Consider the following 19,638-nt stretch of genomic DNA (forward strand, 5'->3'; position numbering starts at 1 on the left):
TCCCCTGACCTCGGCAGCATGGCGGCGCTCGCTGACAGCAGTCCCGACATGGCGGGCGGCGCGCGGCCGGGCCCGGAGCCGGGCCGTGTGGTGGAGGCGCTGGAGCTGCTGCTGGGCCCCCCCAGGGATGGCGACAACGCTGCCGAGCCCGGCCCGGAGCCCGCCCTGTGCCCGGAGACGTTGCGCAGGAACGCGGCGGCGCTGGAGGAGCGGCTGTCACGGGCAGCGGGCTGGGCCGCGCTGCGCGAGCTCCGGGCGGCCGTGCTGTCCCGGGCGCCCGCGCTGGCGGCCGGGGCGGCGGGCGCGGAGCCGGGCTGGGCGGCGGCCTGCGGGCTGCTGGCGCTGCTGCTGTGCCTCAAGGAGCGCCTGGCCGCGCTCGCCGCCACCCCCGCCGTCCCCGCCGCCCCCGGGGCGCCGCCGGGGCCCGGCGCCGACGCGCTGAGCGTGGGGCAGGAGCGGGCGGTGCGGCGGGCGCTGCGGGCCGCCGTGGGGCTGGGGCTGCTGCCGCACCTGCCGCCGGGGCTCGGGCCGCGGCCGGGGCTGGGGCCGCCGCCCGGCACCCGCGGGGCCCGGCTGTTGGCCGCCGTGGCTGCGCTGGTGGAGCTGGCCCGGCTGCCCGCGCTGGGCGCCCCGCTGCTCGGCCGGCACCTCCGTCTGCTCCTCCTCGGGCTCTGCGGGCTGGGACACGGCCCCGCCGCCCTCTGCCAGGTCCGTGCCACACTCGCAGCCCGTGGGCCCGCTCCCCGGTGGTGGTGTGGGTGTCTAACGGAGCCCCAGCCCGCTCCTCAGGCGGTGCCTCCCGTGCCCTGCCCGCCGTGCCGCTGCGGGAGAAAGAGCCGGCGGCACGGAGCCCGGCACGCCGTCGGGACCGCGGCTTCAGTGCCCGGCCAGGCTGTTCTCATCTGCCCTGCTATGTTTTGTTCCAGGGTGTTTCGGAAGCGGAGCGAGCGCGGTGCCGGGAAGCCCTGAGGGACATCCTGGACCGTGTTTACCAGCCGCTGGCGGTGCAGGAGCTGCTCGTCCTGCAGGGACAGCCCAAGCAGGTACCCGGGGCCATCCCCGGCACGGGGCCAGCAGGGTCCGTACCGCCACGCTTCCCGCACTCCGAGGGTGCTGCTCTTCTGGAAATGTTCTTACACCTTGAAAAGCAGTCCCCGAGCGCTGACGAGGCTGCTGGCTGTGTGTCGTTCCAGAGATGAGTGTGGGTGTGCCTGGGTGTGCCAGGGTGTGTCAGGGACTGCCATCGCGGCACGTGCCGCCTTGGCTTGGCACCCCCATCCTCCGAGCCCGGCCAAGTGCAGCTCTGCTCCTCCAAACCTCAACCTTCACGCTCCGGGGATGACACAGGGCGCCTGCTGCTCTTTGGGGCCGTTCCAAAGCCTCCTGGGGAGGAGGAGATGGGGAATGTCTTAAGTGTTGTTTTAGAAAGTCCCCATGGGTTAATGCCCTTAATAGAATCATAGAATCCCAGAACGACTTGGGCTGGAAGGGATCTCAAAGTTCATGTCATTCCACCCACTACCATGCACAGGCACGCTTTCCACTATCCCATGTTGTTCCAAACCATGTCCAACCTGGCCTTGCACACTTCCAGGGATGGAATGGCATGCTAAGCACCTGAGGGCTGTCCTCTCTCATTAATTCCCGATTTGCTTTATGCCACTGGATGAAGCAGCAATTCAGAGCCTGTCTGTGTCCTGTGCTCCCTGTCAGAGCATGGGCTGTTTGCCCAGAGGTGGGGTTGGCACAGGTGTGTGCAAATACGCTCCTTACCCTGCTCCTTTGCTCCCTTCCAGAGGTCTCCGAGTGCCGGGGCGGCTCCGGCCTGGCTGCGGCGGCTCTGCGGGCACCTGCTCTCCGAGAGGCTGCTGAGGCCTGGCGGGGTGCAGGCCGTGGTTCGGGGTGTCTTAGAGGGCACAGACGGTGAGTGGGGGGCTCTGGGTCCCAGCATCACAGATTCAGAGGTGGCTTGAGACAGTTCAGCCCATGAGAGGCCCGGAAGGGGCCCAGAAGGGCACAGGAACCACAAGAGCTGGATGTAGGAGCTGACTTGTGCCGGGTTGAGGTGACACAGCGACACACAGACTTTGCCTCTGACTGCGCTGAGCTCCCAAACTGCTCTAATTTGGGATACACGTATGTTTGAGGGCCACGCTGAAATGCTCCAAGCCCATGTATCCTGTTTGTGCCTTTATGGGGTCACAGCTTGTGTTTGTCCAGAGTGGGATCAGTCCTGGGGAATGCCCTGTCACCGTGCCAGTGTGGTGGGAGCCGTGCTGCACACTGGGCTGTGAGAGCTGTAGGGACAGTGAGACCTATCCCCTGCTCTCCATCTCCTGCAGGGAGGGAAGCTGTTGCTCTCCACAAGCTGAATCCCACAGTTTTTAGTGCCAAAATCTTGTCTGGTCAACTCCAACTGTCCAAGCACAGCCTCTCCCCACCTTCTGGCTCACCCACCTGGCTGTAGCAGTTGTTTTCCATTATCAGAGCTCTTGCACTGCAATTTTCCCCTTTCTATCCTTAAGTTCAGGTGTCTCCTGAAAGATGCTTGGCTTAACAAGAGAAATTAGAGCTCAAAATCCAATTTTTGGCTAGGAACACCTGGCTTCAGCCAGAGCTGGCGGTGGGTCAGAGCTGACCCAGGATTTCTGCTGCTGTTGTAGGTGGTGCTGGTGCTGAAGCAGCAGCTCTGGACTGGAGGAAGTGCGATGCAGTTGGGAAGATCCTGGCTGCCTGCCCACAGCAGTGCCTGTCCCTCGAGGACTACTACAGACAGGTGTGCCCCCAGGTAAGTCCCTCGTCCCCTCTGCTGGGGAATGCAGAGCCAGCTCCTAACTTGGAGAGTGCTGGGGCTGTTCCTTTTGCTTGAGTGTGCCCTGGCTCAAGCCAGCACAATGTGGACATGTTTTTCTGGCAGTAGGGCGTTTCCACTCTTCAGTTTTCTGTGTTTTATTGAAATGCTGGATGATGTTGTCTCATCACACGAGGTACTCGGCACTGTGCTACACAAGAGCTCTGTGTGTAGCTCTTGCTTCCAGCCTTTGGCTCTGGGAGTGGTGCAGGCTCCTGGTTTGAGCCCAGAAAGGTATCCTGCGTGCGTGGGAAGGACACTGGCTCTTCCACACATGGAATGTCATGCCAGCTGCCCAGCAAAGCAGAACATGGGCGGCTCCTTGGCTGCTCCGAGGCGCCAGGCTGCCCCCTCTGAGGGGGTGCTGATCCTTGTTTCTTTTTCCTTGCAGATTCTGGACTTGCTGCACATCCAGGACAAAGTGGCAGCGCGGCAGTTCCAGCGTGTGGCCACCACCACGCTGCTCACCATGGCCAGGGAGCAGCCACAGCTGGCAGAGAGGCACCTGCTCCAGCCCCTGCTGGCACCGCTCCGCCGCTGCTCCGAGGCCGCAGGTACCTGGATTGGGGAAGGGTCTGGTTTCTCTTCTCACTGGTTTTTGTCATTCCATCTGAATTTTCTCAGGCTGGCAGCCAGGCTGTGGAGGGTAGGAGCCCAGCTCTGTGTGCTGACCCTGTCAGTTTGTCTGGGTACACCATATTTACTCCTCATTGAGTCCAGTTACTGCAGCGTGAGAGTTGAGCAGCTTGGCTCTGCCCCATGCTCCTTGGGAACCTCTCCCAGCCTGACATCCTTGTTCTGGGCTTCCAGACGGAAGCCGTGGGTTCCCCACACTGGCTAGCAGCTCTTTGGGGAATCATCCATCATGGAGTTGTGGTTTCTGTTGATTTCTGTGTGTGCTGGGGGGTTTACAACACTGCAGCACAATTAGTATGGCTAATGAGGGCTGGTCTGCTCCTATGGGGAGGGAAGGGAGCTGTGGAAGTGCTTTTGGGTGCAGGGAATAGTGGGGCAGTTCTGCTGCTGGGGGCTCCAGGCTGTTTTGGGGGCTCATGTCTCTGCTCTTTGCTTTCAGAGCTGGCACTGGAGGATTTGACACCAGGGGCTGTACTGGTGCCAGAGGCAGAGCTGGGCAGCTGTGTGGAAGATATGCTCAAGGTACCGTGTCTGCTTTGGGTGAGAGAAAGAGCTGGTTTGAGACCTGGTGAGCAGCTCAGTGTGTTGGGCCACACCAGTGTCTCCTGCAGTCATGCTCAGTTGTCTGGTCTTCATCTGCAGGAGTACCCCAGACCCAACATGGGCTGTGCCAGGGTCTCACCACCCTCACAGGGAAGGATTCCTTCCCAGTATCCCGTTTAACCCACCCTCTTGCAGTTGGAGGTTATTGCTCCTTGTCCTGTCACTCCAGACCCTTGTCCAAAGTCCCTCTCCAGCCCTCTTGGAGCCCCCTTAGGCACTGTAAGGAGCTCTGAGCTTTCCTTGGAGCACAGATCTTGGTTCTGGTATTTGGAGGATTGGTGAGGTCCATCCTTGTGCTTCCTGTGAAGGATGGGGGCTTTTTGTGGAGGTTTCTCCTGTGACACCTCCCCTCATAACTCCACTTCCTACCATTCCCACCAGTAACCCCAGTGCCACACTGCAGGCTCCAGCAGCTTCCTGCTGCACATTCCAAACCAAAGGACATCTCCAGTCCAGGAATTCAAATTTCAGAAGCTGGTGACTTGCTTCCTGGCATGCCCTGAGGCAGGCTAAGCTCTTAAATGCTGGGATTGTTGTCTATTTTCCCAGTAATGATCTGTTGTAACTGGCTGGCAGGCAGAGACCGGTCTGGAGGGCTGCTCCCTCCCAGAGCAGTGCTGGGGGGGTTGGGGTGGGCCCCTCCTTAATGGCAGAGTGCTGGGGGCCTGACAGCAGCCAGACTAGTGAGGGGTCCCCAGGTTTGGGGGAGGTTCTTGCCTAGCAAGTGTCATTTGATGCTTAGTGAGAAACCATCCTTGGGGCTTCGTGGGGAGGCTTTGTGTACACAAGGGTCTGGGGAGGAGGAATGGCTCCATGGGGATTAGCACAGGGAAACAGGTCTGTGTGCAGGGCAGGGCCCTATGGGGACCATTTCTCAGCCTCTTGGGAGGGTGCTGGATGTGGTGGAGGAGAGGAGCAGGGCTCTGCCATCAGCCCTGAGTCCCTACAACCCTCTCAAGAGCCTCTGCAACATCCCCAGGGCCCCTGTAATACCCTCTAAGCACCAACAACATTCCCAGAGCCTCTGCAGTCCCTCCAGAGCCTGAGCAGCGCAGTGCCTCAGCTCAGCACCCACTAGCCCAGCTGCCCTGCTAGTGACTGATCTCTGTTTGAGACTTAGAGTAATTCAGTGAAGATCTGCTCACTCCAGGGGGCCTGTTGCATCCCTGGGTAAGGCAGGACCTTACTTCTAAGCAGCAGACTTCCTGCAGCCTTCCTGTAGCTTGGAGCCCTGCTGTGGTTAAGCAAATTCGTGGAGAAAGATGGTGCTGAAGGCAGCTTTTAACAGAGAATGCGGCATAATCAGGGAAGACAGCCTCCAGGCTGAAGGAAGAGGCTGAGAACCCTCCACCTTCCTCCCTGGTAGCTGCCCTGTGCACAGACGTGTTCCTGAGCTCCCCTCTGCCCCACACAGGTGACTGACTCCCCTCCCTGTGCCCTTCTCTCCGTAGGTGTATGTGGTTGGGAATGACAGCTCGAGCCTGCTGCTGGGATCCTTACAGTCAGTCCTGGGAGTGGTTTTTTCCCTCTATTCCTTCGCCAAGCAGAATGTGTCATACTTACGGTAAGGGAGGATCTGTACTCAGCTTCTGCTGGGGTTTCATCTGCTGGGCTCTGCCCACCTCCAGCAGCCACACTCGGGGCACAGGCAGGAGCAGAGATCCATCTTCTCATCCCAAAGCACTCTCATTCCAAGCAGGCAGTAACCACAGGCAGGGCACACGACCTCACTGGCAGCCTGTGCCTGAGGAAGCCATTCTCACATTAGCTTTTGTCTTCCCTGAAGCCAGAATGTTCTGTGTAGAGCTGAGCGTGCCCTCGGGAGCACAGGGTGGCTCTGCCTAGAGCAGGGTTTGCGGTTGTCCATGGATGGAGGTAGTGATGCTGGAAACTGGATGGAGGGATCTACACCATCTCCTGGAAGTACAGGATCATTCTCCAATCTGGTACAATCAGGACCTGCCTCCTGGCAGCTGATCCCCCATTCCATGCCCAGCTCCCCATGACTGGTGTACAGTGGGAATCACCACATGTGCCATTTGTGGCGGGGACAGGGGTGACCAGGTGCTGGCTGTCCTCTCTTCTTGCTCCCCCCCAGGCTTTCCCTGGAGTTAGGCCAGGTAAAAACATTCCTGGTGGTGTTGCACAGTGCTCTGGTGATCCTGGTGTGTGGAGGCTTTCCCTAAAAGGTGTGTGTAGACTCGGCCTCTGCTGTTGCTAAAGGCCTCATGAATCACTCCAAAGAGCAGTGAGTGCAGTGACAAGTTGGTGGAACGTGCCAAGTTCACGCTGCTGCTGGGCCAGCAGTCACTGCTTCCTTTGCTAAGGAATTTGGCAGGGATGACTGAACGCACGGCTGCCTGGAAGCATTCAGGTTTCCAGACCCCTGGCAGCGTGGCTGCTTCACCTCATTAACCTGCCTCTCTCCTTGGCAGGGCTCCCCATGCCACCTCAGTGCTCCCATCTCCTGCCTCCTCTCCCTTGGCACTGCCTGCAGCCCTTGTCACCTCGGCGCGAGGCACAGGCAGGGCGTGCCAGGGGTGTTCACAGTGCTTCCTTGCCAGCCTGGAGTGTGGAGGAACCCAAATCCTTCCATCTGGGAGCGCCAGAAGGGCAGGATGTGCTGCTGATCCCCTTAGAAACAGGCACAAATGCTTTCAGCTGCCAGAGCCAGGAGCTGGAGCATCCCAAGGAGAGCCCACGGCTGCTCCAGAGCGTCATGTCGCTCATCCCAAAAGGCTTTCAGGGAAGGTGCAGTGGGCAGAGCAATGTCACCACTGGCTCCTTTCTCCTTGCCAGCTCCCCATGCCAGGACATCCTGCTATGGTTCCTGGAGAAGGCGGAGCGGGAGCAGTCCCTGGCTGTGCTGGAAGGCCTGGCCAGGCTGAGCAGCCACGTGCCCACCCTTCACCCACAGTGCCAGCTCCGAGTGGGCAGCGAGGGCGGTGCTGCCATTGTCGTGGAGGAAACCATCAGGTGAGTGCTGTGGGACAGTCACTCGCCACCCAGGGCTTTCCAGGGAAGCCTGGCAGAGGGCCTGGGCAAGCAGGGGGCTGCCAGTGCCATCCCAGAGGGTCTCATCCCCTTGAGCTCAGGCAGGTGATGCTTCCACACTTCCCACAGAGCCAACACAGCCCCCAGGTTCCCTGGACATGGTGCAGAGCTCTGACTTCCAGCCCCAAAAAGTGTCATGCTCCACCTGAGCGTTGGTGTGCACTCCCTGCCTGCTTTTCCTGAGCCCTGCCTGCAGAGTTTCTGGGAATGGGATGTGTGTTTCCAATCTCAACACCCCCCAAATTCAGCTTCCAGCCTCCAGCCCGAGCCTGTCACACTCTGGTGACACAGTGAGTGTGTCCCTCAGGCACAGGTGGCGCAGTCACAGCACAGACTGTGGCAGTGCCAGCGTCACGGAGCAGCCCTGGAGCTCCTCTGGCGTGGGCAGATGGTCTCTAGGCAGAGGCAGAGCTGGCCATGCTGGGCATTAAGTGCAGCCTTTAGTCTCCAGCCACGCAGGCTGGGATGTCTGGCAGCAGGAGGCTGGGTTTAAAGAGAGGGGCTGTGAGCTGGCAGGAGGACCCAGGGCAGCACTGTGGGGCAGGCAGAGGCACAGCTGTGCCCAGGGGTGTGCTGGGTGCTGGAGGTACCTGCAGCAAAATCCCCACAAATACATTTGGTTTGGCTTCTTTTCAAGCTATTCCTGATCTGAGTTAGAATTATAGGCTGTTTTGGGTTGGAAATGTCCTTAAAGATCATCTCGTTCCGCCCCCTGCCATGGGCAGGGACACCCTCCACTGTCGCAGGTTGCTCCAAGTCCCATCCCCTGGCCTGGGGCATTTCCAAGGATGGGGTAGCCACAGCTTCTCTGGGCAATCTGTGCCAGGGTGTCCCTCTCCAGCCTTTTTATAAACTATCTTTAGGTACTGGAAGGCCAGAATTAGAAGCAGCTCTGCCTTGCTTAAACTGGGACTACTTCAAACTTGTTCCATGCTGGCCCTGGCTCTGCCCATGCCCCGCTGCCACAGCTCTGACCACTGCCTAACTTAGCCAGCACTAATCCTGTTATTTATGGGCTGGATGAAATGTATGATTTGGGCGCATGGTTTCTGTTAATGAGTGCAGATTAGTTAATAAGCAGAGCCCAAATGACCTGGGCAATGTTTGGCTCAGCTGCCTCCAGGCTCTGCTGGGAAGTGCTGGGAAGGAAGGCTTCCAGAGAAATGCAGACTGGGATTTCACCATGCCCTGGAGTCTGGGGGTCAGGGGGTTCTGGGTGTGTTCGTGTGGGTAATACAGTGACCTGTTCCAGCGATGAAGATGAGGCCCTGTACCAGAAGATTTCCTTGGAGCAGTGCCATGTGGAGAGCTTGGTGGAGCTCCTTTCCCACTGCCAGAAGAGTGGTCTGGCAGGAGACTTCTTCATCCACTGCCTGAAGGTGAGGGCAGCCAGTCCCTGGTTGGGGCACACCTGCAGGAGGGGGTTCCCTGGACAAGCAGAAGGCAAGGGGGTCATCCCCCTGTCCTGGGGTATGGCTTGTGCTGGAGCAGCCCTGTGTGCTGGGTGGGAAGCCAAGGAGTGGGAGCAGCCCTGTCCCTGAAGGGGTTAACCCTCATCCTTCCCCCGGGCTGTTTTAACAACAGGAGCGTGTCTGAAGTGTGTTGGAGGCTGGGAATAATCCCTGTTGCTTCCTTGGCTGTCGAAGAGGGGCCCCACACCTGCTTCCTTTGATCTCTGGTGGAGCCCCCACAGTTCCCTCCAGGCCTGGGTTGAACTGGGATTTTGTGCCCCAGCCCATAGTCACAGGAGGGGATAGGGATGGGACACCCAGGAGCTGTGGACAGCTCTCAGAAACCTTCACCTACCAGCTGCAAGGAGGTGGTGGTGTGAGGACCTGGCATTGCTGGCACTGGTTCCCGATGTTTAACCGCTGCCTCTCCGTGTCCTGCGCTCCCTTCCCGGCAGGAGCTGACTCAGGTGGCTGTGGAGGATGAGGTGGCTCCAAACCCAGCTGTGGAGCCTGGAGGGAGTTTGCTGGAGCTGGAGCAGTACCAGGCCAGGCAGGGGAGGAAGCTGCTGGTCCTGCAGCTCGTGGCCGCGCTGTGCGAGGGCGTCTCCGACACGGTGTTCACTGACATTGTGCAGGTTGGTCATGGCAAAGCCCGGGGGACCGGCTGAATGCTTCCAGGAGAAAAGGGATTGCTCAGCCTGGGGAAGAGAAGGGTCCAGAGTGACCTTTAGAGAGACTCCCAGTGCCTAGAGGAGCTCCAAGGGAGCTGGAGAGGGACTTTGTACAAGGGCCTGGAGTGACAGGACAAAGGGGAATGGCTTCCCCCTGACAGAAGGCAGGGTTAGAAGGAATGTAGTGAAGAAATTCCTCCCTGTTAGGATGGTGAGGCCCTGGCACAGGTTGCCCAGAGAAGTTGTGGCTGTGCCATCTCTGGAAGGCCAGGTTGGATGGCAGCAGCCTGATTGGCATAACTGTGCTCCTACATTCATGAATGGATAGTGCCAAATTTATTAAGTATTGTAATTTCAAAGGCCACTGGGGCCTCTTGTCCTTGGTCCCAAAAAGGATTCTTAAAATCTTTCCCCCTGAGCCTGCCCTGGATGGGATTGGGAAGGCAGCTGGACACCGAGGGCAGCATGGCATTCCCTTGTGGATCCCCTGGCAGATCCGGTGTCTTTTAACTTCCTCATCCTGTTTTTTGTCTTTCCCCAGTGCCCCAGCCATGCCAGCTCCCCGTGCTGCCGTGGGCAGGGGCAGCCACGGCTCAGGCAGGTTTCCTCACGTTTCCTCTGGGACAAAGGAGCCTTTGTGTGCTCAGCAGCAGAGGGGACACAGCCAGCGGCGCGTTGTCCCCACCTGCCTCCCCATCACTCCCACCCGCTGGGGCCGGAGAGTCGGGGTGGGAAATGGGGAAGGGTTTTGCCAGGTTTCAGGGTCCAGCCGGGAGTCTGGGATAAAACCCCACCACCAAAGAAATCCAGACAAAAAATCCATTATCCTCCTGCCTGGGGTTATGTTTCAGGGAGGCCCTGGGCTGGGACAGGGACAGGCTTTGAGCAGGTTCTGCAGTGTGGGGTTCCCTGGGGTGTTTGGGGGAACCTAATGAGGTGGGAGCAAGTGAGATCCATCCTTCCAAAGCTGGAGCCCAGGAGCAGCAGCCACTGTGCCCCCCCCCAACTGCACAATTATTTTATTTACATATTCTTCTCCATAACCAAGGTCAACTTGATTCCCTCACTGCACCAAGAATTCTTTCCTCCTGCCACAGACACAACTGTGCCTCAGTGTTTTATTTTTCATTTTTTTCCCTCCCACTTTAAAATGTTTTTTTTCTAGATTTTTTTTTAAGCTTTAATTTTTCTCACTTGCAATCTACTGTTATTTATTCACAATTTTCCTTTTTTTTATATTACATATAACTTCAGCCCCTCCAGCTTGTGTGTTACTGTGTTGTGAGAGCAAATACTCCAATTTTTTTTACTTACTTGCTGTTTAATGGAGTTTATTCTCTGGAATAATTATCCCAGTAGGTACCTGAGCCTTTCATGCAGCCTTTTCCAAAGCCTTTTTCCACAGTTTCCCTCCTTGCTTAAGGGATGTGCTTAAGGAATCTGGCAGGAGAGGAGGAAACGCTGCCTGCACCCAGTGCCCTGGGGCTGGAAGTTTGGAATTTGGTGCACTAGGAGTTTGTTTTCTGGAACAAGAACACAATAGTTCCTCCTCTTTTGCAACACACCTGTTAGGTAGGAATAACCCTGATCCAAACACTTCCCAGGCTTGTCTGGGAGAAGATAAGGCATGGAGGACATCTACTCCCTAATTTCAGGATCTGTTAGCAGGGCAGGAAGCCCGTGGGATCAAAGGTGTTGGTGCCAAGTGTACAGAAGGCCAGTGCCAGCCAGGCAGCATCGTTACATGTGGAATAAAAATATTGTGGGAATAATCACAAAGTGAGAGCACAGGAGATGGCCCAGCTGGAGTGTCAGCTGTGCAGGACAAGGGGGAGGCTGGCCTGGAGAATTGTGGACAGGGGCTGGAGCTCCTTGGCTCTGGAATTTCCAAACCTTTACCTAGGGCAGCTCCATACAGACCCACCCTGAGTTCCCCTTTTGTCCCAGTTGCCTTCCCAGCAATTAGAGGGGACCCACAGGGATCACAGTCCAGCTCAACCCCAACAATCCCATCCTGTGCATCCCTGAGAGCGGTGTCCAGACACTCCTTGAATTCGGACGGAATTGTGCCGGAGAGCTGCGTGGGATGGGCAGACTGAGCGGGGCGCAGAGGCAGCGGGAGCTGCAGGGGAGGTGCTTTGGGGTGTTCAGCTGCTCCTGACGGCTGTTCCCTTGGCAGGTGCAGGAGTTCGTGGCGGCCGTGCTGCAGCGCGCCTGTGTCCGGCCCGCGCAGGGCCCCGGCGCGGCGCCCGAGGCGCAGACCCTCGCCATGGCCATGGGGCTGGTGGCCGCCGTGCTCGGCGGGGCTGTCCAGGTGAGGGGTGAGGGTGGGGCCTGTGTGGCACTGCCATGCCCAGCCGAGGGTGATGTGGCACAGCTGGGTGCCCTGGCTCGGGGTCCCTGCTCTGTCACAGCCTGTAAATAGATTTATAGAGATATAGATAAAATTTTTTGCCTCGGGGCTGTGCCAGGGTTCTGACCAAGGATTCAATCTGAGCAGGGCACCCCCAAGAGCTTAATTAACTCATTTTTAATCTCTCCTAAAAAGGCACTGACAGCGCAGGGTAATCATGTACAGCATCTTTAAATACCAGCACTGCACCCTCTGCATCCCCTCACAGTCTCAGACTCGGCTGCAGAGCATTGTGAACTTCCCGAGTGGGCTGTACCCTTGAAAATCCCCTTATATTTTTATATTTACATTTTATACATATTTATATTGTTATTTATACCTCTCAGTTACCTTGTAATACCTATATATATGTATGAGCTCCGTGTCACTCAGTGGAGCTGCCATGGGGAGCAATGGCACATCCGTTAACGTGCTGCCATCGCTGAGCTGCTGGGGTTGCTTCATCCCTGGATTTGCCCTAAGGAAAATCCAGCTGTTAACAGAAAAAGATCATTAATTATCTCTTATTGCTAAATTTCTAACACTGGGAAAAGAACTGGGTGGTTGAAGAGAAGTTAAAGCCAGAGTTTTGCTGCAATGGGCCCCTCCCAGGCAAGCTCCTTCTACCACTTTTGCCTTAATGGGAGTGACATAATTTGGAAAATGGAATGTGAAAGGTTTTGGAAGCAGCTGCAGAGCTGTTTGGGTTTCAGCAGGCGAGGGGTTTTATGCAATCATCCAAAATCTCTGCTAAAGCACCCTTTTTCAGGCCTCACATCCCAGATTTTAGCAGTTAAATCCAGATTAGGGCAGGAGCTTCTCCAGCTCAGGACAGGTCATGGCTGCTGTGCTGGGAGTCCTTCCAGGCAGGACTGATGGCACAGTGCTGGTGGGAGGGATGTCCCTGGCTTGGCCCCCAGACCCAGACACTCTTGTTCTTCAGGTTCATGCACTTCCCACCTTTTCCCGTGGCTGCTGCCAGGGCTGGGATTGGCGCTGGGCTGAGAGGAGCTGGTGGTGCCCGGAGCCTGGCTCACGAGCTGGGGATGGGGCTCTGCAGCTCCTCACCCCATGCCCACCCTCCTGTGAGCCCTCATTACACTGCTGCCAACGCTGCTCTTCTCCCTCCACAGCTCCAGTCCAGTGATTTCGTGGTGCTGAAGCGGCTGGTGCCGCTGCTGGAGGAGCTGTCCCGCACCTACCCCGAGCCCCTCACCCAGGAGCTGGCCTCAGACCTGCGCATCGCCATCTGCACCCACGGCGCCTGTTCCCCCGGCACGGTGGGCGCCGCTGCCGACGGCGTGCTGGGCAGGAAGCCTGGCGTGGGAGCACAGAGCCCTGCTGGTGTTCCTGGCAGAGCCCCCAGCCCCACATCACTGCAGCACGGACACGGCGGCCCCGGGGCTCACAGGGACAGCAGCGAAGAGCAGAGCACGTGCCGTGATCCCAGCGCCTCTGCAGCCCCCCGTGCCCACAGCCTGGCCCCAGCTGGGCTCCAGGAGCTGCTGGTGTCAGCCTACGACCCCCAGCCCCCCAGCCGGGCAGCTGCCCTGCGCAGCCTCGCCAGCCTGGTCACCCAGCGGGATCCAGAGGCACTTGGGCTGCAGGAGAAGCTGCTGCAGGTACCAGGCTCCTGCTGCGGTCCCTGTTCCCTGCTGAATGTGCCATCGGGCTGCAGATGGTCACAATTATTGGAGCCCTTTGGCCTTGCTGGCCCAGCCCAGGGTCACTGCTGATAGCACTTTCCTTCCTTCCAGGTGTTTCTGGAGAATGTGCAGCACGAGGACGCCTTTGTCTACCTCTCTGCCATCCAAGGTGAGCAGTGCCTTTCGGGGTGAGTGCCAACACTTTGTCAGGGAAGGTTTTGTGCTGTGGGGGCTCAGGGCCCGGGGGGTGAAGAGCAGAAGAGCCATGGCCAGGCTGAGGGCTCGGCATCTCCTGCCATCCCAAATTACGGTTTTGCGCTGTTCCATCAAGCCTTGGGCCATATGTGAGCTCCATGCTGAATTCCTGAAGCTGGAGACTTCATCTCCCAGTTATTCTTACTCCCTGGAGCTGGTCAGCATCCCTGTGCCAGGTCTGTGCCACTGGGGCTGCAGTTCCAGTACAGCCTGGGCACAGCCCCAGCACCCCAGCCTGGCACCCACAGCTGAGGCTGGCAGAGCAGCAGGACCAGGGGCACCCGCTGGTGCTCCCTCAGGGCTCTGCCAAGGTACTGAGCACTCACACCCCTTCCCAGGAAACCCACAGGTCAGTGCTTGCTCCGACACGCTCAGCACAGCCCCACAGCCTGTGGGATCTGCAGGCAGGTGCTTCCGCAGTGGGTGACAATGGATGGTCACGGTCCCCTGGCTTCCGTGGAAGGGAAGTGCCATTCCCTTGGCCCACAGCGATGCTGGCACCGCTGCCCTTGTGTTGGTAACCTTTGGCAGCAGCTGGGAAAGGAGTTTATGCTGTGCTTCCCACTGCCTGTACGGTCTTGAGAGGGACGGGTCCGTCCTTGCCCGCGGCCGGCGCGCAGGGGCCGTAACGTCCTGGTGATTAACGCACCGGTGCAGCTGCCGCACGTTTGGCAGCGCGGCCGCCGCGGTGATTAACCCTGGTGCGGTTCCTTCCACTGACTCACCCAGCCCATGGCAGCGCCACCTGTGCCATGCCGAGCTGTGCCACCCGTGGGGCTGGGGGCCGTGCCAGACGGGTCCCCATGTCCCGCTTGCTCCCTGCCCAGCGGCGGGGCTGGGGCTGAGCCAGTGGTTGTGGCAGGGACAGAGACATGCTGGCAGCATGTGCTGATGGCCAAGAGCTGGGAGCAGTCACCAGACCCTTTGTCCAAGCACTGGCTGCAGTGCCCAGCTGCCCTCAGTGCAGCAATCCCCACTGGGTCAAAGGACATCACCCAGCAGCGAGTGGACACCTGCTGCCAACTGCTAAATTACTGATTTTCCAGTTTTTCTCCCCTCCAGGCATTGCCCTGCTTTCCAGCGATTATCCAGAGCGGATTCTGCCTGTCCTGCTGGCACAGTATGAGCGCCCAGCACAGGGCACAGAGGACACTGTGGCTGCTGTCACCAGGATGAAGCTGGGCGAGGTGCTGATGCGTGTCACCCGGGCACTGGGTGAGTCCATGGGCATGGCACTGCCCGCTGCCAGCAGCCACAGCACTGCTCAGCCTCACCGTTACCGGGGGAAAGCCCACAGGGGATTTCTGTTGTCAGAAGGTGGGAAAGGTCCAAAAGCCAAGAGAAGCTGGCAGGGGTTTGCCAGCAGCAGGAGCAGGATGACGGGTCCTGCCAGCAGCCCACCATCCCCTCGGTCAGCAGCACCGGGCTTGGAGACTGCCGGGAAGCGCCCGGACACGCCGGGCTGAGAGGTAGAAGCTGGATGAGGCCTTTCTGGCATCTGCTGTTGGGACACGTCCTAAAATGCCTTGTCTGACTCTGTGGAGAAGGCCTGGCCAGCGGGAGCACACAGCTGGAGCTGTACATGGCCAGGGAGGTGGCAACCGGTGTCAGTGGTGCTGGGGCAGCCAGGCAGAGGTCTCTGGTCACTGGGTGGGTGCTGTGTGACTTGGCTGGGGACGCCCCTGAAGAGCCTGGACCCCCTGACTGCCAGGACTGTGACTCTACTGTGGCCTGTGTCACCTTCCCTGCCACCGGTGGCACCCCTGGGCTCTGCCAGCTGTGGCATCCCATCAGTGCCAGGCTGTGCCAGCATCCGTCCTCGCTGCTGGGATGGGGACAGGTCATCCCACTGTGTCCTGTGGAGCTCCTGCGATCAGCTCAGTGCCCCTCAGTCCCGGAGCTCCCTGGGTGATGATGTCCGTGTGTCTGGCCAGGTGCAGGTTTCCCTTGGCAGCTGCCCTGGGGCTGGTGGCACGTTCCCCACCGCGCTCTCCCCGCTCGCTGTGGTGCCGCTGCCGCGGGCGGCTGCTCCGGCGCGTCCCGGCTCGCCGGCGTATTTATAGAACAAATTGCACCAAGTTGTTTCTGTTGCAAAGCTTCAGCATCTGAGAGCAAGGATTTACCCAGCACTTCCAGGACCGCTCCACAGCTCTCCTGAGCTCTCTCTGAGCTCTCCTGCTCTGCCAAGAAGCTAACATGCCTCTCTCCTGCCCTGTGGCCATCCCTGTTTTCTGTCCCACGGGAGTGGCTTTCCCTGTCTAGGAGAGGAAAGGAAGTGTTGCATGTCCCTTCTGTAGCCATCTGGCACAGAGGCTGGTGTGCTGCTGGCTTAGGAGGGGATCTCACTGGGATCACCCTGCACTGCTCATACTGCTGTAATTCCCAGTCCTGGTTGCAGGCACAGAGCATGATACGTTCCCAGCAAGTCCTTGGCATCACAGCACTGCCCTGTGCTTCCCCAGCCTGTGCCAGTCCCCAGCGCTGAGCCCCCATGTGCAGGGTGATGGGGAGCTTCCATTGCCACAAGGATCATTCCCTGGGGCATCCCAAGGCATCCATCCCACTGCCTCCATCTGCTGCAGGACACCATTGTCCAAGAGCTTCCAGAGCTTGAGAGAGCTGGGAAAACAGAACCCACAGGCCAGCTGGCCTTCTGGAGCTTTGTTTCCACCCCTCAAGGCCCTGCTCGTAGGAGGTGTGTCCACACCGTGGGGCACACAGCTGCTCAGCTCCTGTGGGATGGCCACACTCCTGGCATGGCTGTGGATGCTGAGCTCTCATTGTCCATGTCTCACACATCCACAGCACCTCTGTGTGCTAACTGGGGCAGGGATTGGGTCTGGATGATGGGGGAATTTTAGATTCACACTTGGTGTGTTTGCTGGGCTGTGAGTGACCCCATGGGAAGACTGGAATGTGCCAAAGAGCCCCAGGGTGTGTGCCATGGGGTGTGTGCTGAGGGGCACAAGCCACACTCCAGATGTTGCATCCAGCTGTTCAGTGGTGTTGCAAGGCAGATGCCCAACCCATCTGTTCCCAAAGGAGCCAGGGCTTTGGCAGGACGGGTGGTGAAGGACAGCTCTGCTCTCCCTTGCAGGGGACATGGTGTTCCAGCACCGGGAGCCGCTGATCCGGGCTTTCCTGCGGGGTGCCCGGGATCCCGACAGTGCCCTGCGGGCCAGCAGCCTCTCCAACCTGGGGGAGCTCTGCCAGCACCTCGGCTTCCAGCTGGGATCCATCATCCAGGAGGTACCAGCTCCATCCTTTCCCTGACCCTGCCTGGGGAGAACGGGACCTGTCCTTACAGAGTGTTTGTTACCACACGGTTGGGCTGCTGAGGACATGGAAATGGGACATTTCCATAAAGGACGAGAATGGTAATTGCTGATATTGTGGAGGGTAAAAGTCATGGGGCCTGAAGGAAACACTCGGAGATTCTAGCCCTGATTTTTAGGTGTCTGCTCCACCCATGGCAGCCACTGCCAGAGGAGACCTGGGGGCACAAGTGGTGCCTGCCAGAGACACCTCCCGCTTAATGACACCTTGTTACCCTCCCGTTATCTTAATTGTCATTATCAGTATCATCAGTATCACGAGCTGGCCCTCACCCGCCCCGGCTGCAGGCTGTGGGTGAGGTACAGCTGGGAGAGCTGCTGGGAGATCCCAGTGGGGTGAGCCCGACTCCCAGGGGCCCAGCAGCCCTGGAACCGATGGGTCTGTGACCCACAGGAGCCAGAGTTTTACCCTCCCCACGGTGCTCCTGGAGTGAGACATCATGGATTTGGCATTCGGGCTGCTCCCCTCGGTTCCCGCTCGGCACCGGTGGATCCTGGCAGTTGATGTGATGCCAGTGAGCCACTCGCTGCTATTTTGGGAAGGTGCGAGCTCTGCTAATTCTCCCGGCTGTCACTGCCGGGATTTAATTAGATTCCTTTGGCTCTGCCTGATTTTCATCCAGACTGTTATACAGCTTCCTGAGGCATCCATGTGCCACCTGGCCCTGGTAGGAGCTGCTCGGAGCCTGCACCCCACAGGGCATGGGAGTCCCATCCTCATTCTTGGGACATGGCCAGCCCCTCAGTGGCTGCTCCGATGGGATTCCCTGCACCTCTGAGTCCTCACTGCCCTGTGCCCACAGGTCACCTGCTGTGTGACAGCCATAGCCCGGACAGACCCCGAGGCCGAGGTGCGAAGAGCCGCTGTGCACGTGGTGGTGCTGCTGCTACGGGGGCTGAGTGAGAAGGTCACTGAGGTGCGTCACCCTGCTCGTCCCTGGGGCAGGGACAGCCCCCAAGAGGCTCCTGGGCATCCCTTGGGGAGGGCCCCTGCTCTGTAGGGGCTGCAGGGCTCATTCCCAAGCTGCTTCCAGGGAAAATCCCATGGGATAGAGTTGCCCAGTTTGGGCATTCCTCACTAAAGGGTTCCCTCAACAGATCCTGGGGAAGGGGGGCTTTGTGGAGGTGTCCCTCTGAGCTGCTGTGCTGTGCCATGGGCAGTGCCATGCCATGCTGGGGTCAGTGCCAGCTCTTGGGAGCTGTGGGAGTTGTTCATCTCTGATTTGACTTGGAAATGCCCAGTTTTTCCACCACTGTGGCCTCCCTCCGCAATTCCCAGTAACGAGCGTGTTGGGACTCGGCTCCCGTGGAGGAAACAGCCAGTTCCCCCCGGGAATCCCCGCAGCCAGGATCCCGGCATGCCCCGCTGCCCCTGCGCTGAAGGATCACCACAACGCGCTGCCGGCATGTGGGGAAACTGAGTCACGGGGGGCCGCGGCGCTCGGTGCCGCTCCTGCCGGGGCTCGCCGTGGGTCGGTGCTGACGCTGCCCCTGCCCCTGCCCGCCGTGCCCAGGTGCTGCGGGACGTGCTGCGGGACCTGTACCGCCTGCTGAAGCACGTGGTGACGGCCGAGCGCGACGCCGCCGCGGTGCTGCACGCGCAGCTGGCGCTGGAGGAGCTGGACACCGCCGTCAGGAGGGCCCTGTTCCCCCCGCAGACGCTGGAGAAGAAGATCGTGGTGCTGCCGTAGTGGGGCTGGGCCCCTGGAAATGAAGTGTTCCTGCTCTGGGCTCAGGGCCAGTGGCTCCCCGAGGGAAGGGCTTGCTGTGCCCTCCAGGATCCCGCTGGCGGTGTTGGATGGGGAGGGAACCTCGCTGGCACGAGGTGTGGGATTAAACAGAGACATGCTCAGCCCTGTGTCCGTGATGTCTGTGGGGCCACACAAAGCTCATGGATGCCATCATAGCCATGTCCCAGCTCCTGTGTCCCGTGGAAGGGTGGGCATCAACCCCAGCGTGAGCCCTGAGTCGGGCAAGCAGCTGGCAGGGCCTGGCTTCAGGCTCCCTTTGGCTAGGCAGCACCAAATGTGTGGCTGTCCCCGAGGGGCGTCAGGAGGGAGGGGGTCTCTGCTGTCTGCACCCCCAGAGTGCAATTCCATGGCCCCTCCTCGACACTGTACTCACCCCACAAGGATGCTGAAGGGTTGGGGGGCTCCCTCACCCCAGGGTCTGAGGATGGGTCCCTCTGGTGTGGCACCAAGAGCCTCTCCATGCTGAGGAAGGGCTAAGAGGCTTTACAGGGTACCTGGCTGGGACCACCACTCACCACCATGTGCTCACAGATACTCCAAGATCAGAGTCCCCAGGAGTGCTGCAGCACCATGGGCCCCATTCCTGCACCCAGAGCTGCTGCACACCCACAGTGTGGGGGGAGCAGAGTCCTCAGGGACCCGGCTCGGTGGCTCCCTTGCTCCCCTGGCACCGGGCAGCCTGGCCCCAATGTGAACAGCCCCAGGGGCCCATTTCCCAGCTGCCCTGTGTCCTGCCAAATGCAGGGGCCCAGCACTCCCCTTCTCTTCAAGCTCGGGAGTCCTGTCTGTGTCTCCACCCGGTGCCATGGCTTGCTGTGAGTGCACAAGCAGCCGGAGCCCATGCTCCTCACCCGAGAGTGCGTGGCCAAGCACTCCTCATCGCTCCTGGCACTGCTCTCGGACCCCAGGCACGCACTGGGATGCTGCCGACAGCTGTGCCTGTCCAGGGCCTGCTGTGAACGGCAGAGGAGGAATTTGGAATGAAAGGTCTCT

The 19,638-nt window shown here is 59.3% G+C and overlaps 1 protein-coding gene across 3 annotated transcripts; it reads left to right on the forward strand.

Moving 5' to 3' along the window:
• Positions 1-14: 14 nt before the first annotated feature.
• On the forward strand, positions 15-18,746 carry TANGO6 (transport and golgi organization 6 homolog). Of its 3 annotated transcripts, none has more exons than XR_015275497.1 (17): positions 15-708; positions 927-1,043; positions 1,797-1,923; positions 2,664-2,788; positions 3,243-3,405; positions 3,927-4,009; positions 5,542-5,654; positions 6,890-7,066; positions 8,397-8,523; positions 9,051-9,230; positions 11,446-11,580; positions 12,792-13,280; positions 13,416-13,473; positions 14,622-14,774; positions 16,657-16,936; positions 17,698-17,811; positions 18,409-18,746. XR_015275497.1 is itself a non-coding variant. In XM_086847971.1 (17 exons), exons 1-17 carry the CDS (start codon positions 19-21, stop codon positions 18,174-18,176), a joined length of 3,006 nt encoding a protein of 1,001 aa, XP_086704097.1. In that variant the 5' UTR covers positions 15-18; the 3' UTR covers positions 18,177-18,746. The 3 variants fall into 3 exon arrangements, 2 of the variants coding, with proteins under 2 accessions (XP_086704097.1, XP_086704096.1); XM_086847971.1 differs by having other exon boundaries at positions 16,657-16,808; positions 18,174-18,746; XM_086847970.1 differs by having other exon boundaries at positions 16,657-16,808.
• The last annotated feature ends 892 nt before the right edge of the window (positions 18,747-19,638 follow it).

The sequence above is a fragment of the Cyanistes caeruleus genome, chromosome 12 (assembly GCF_971803275.1).
Source record: "Cyanistes caeruleus chromosome 12, bCyaCae1.hap1.1, whole genome shotgun sequence".
NCBI lineage: Eukaryota > Metazoa > Chordata > Aves > Passeriformes > Paridae > Cyanistes > Cyanistes caeruleus.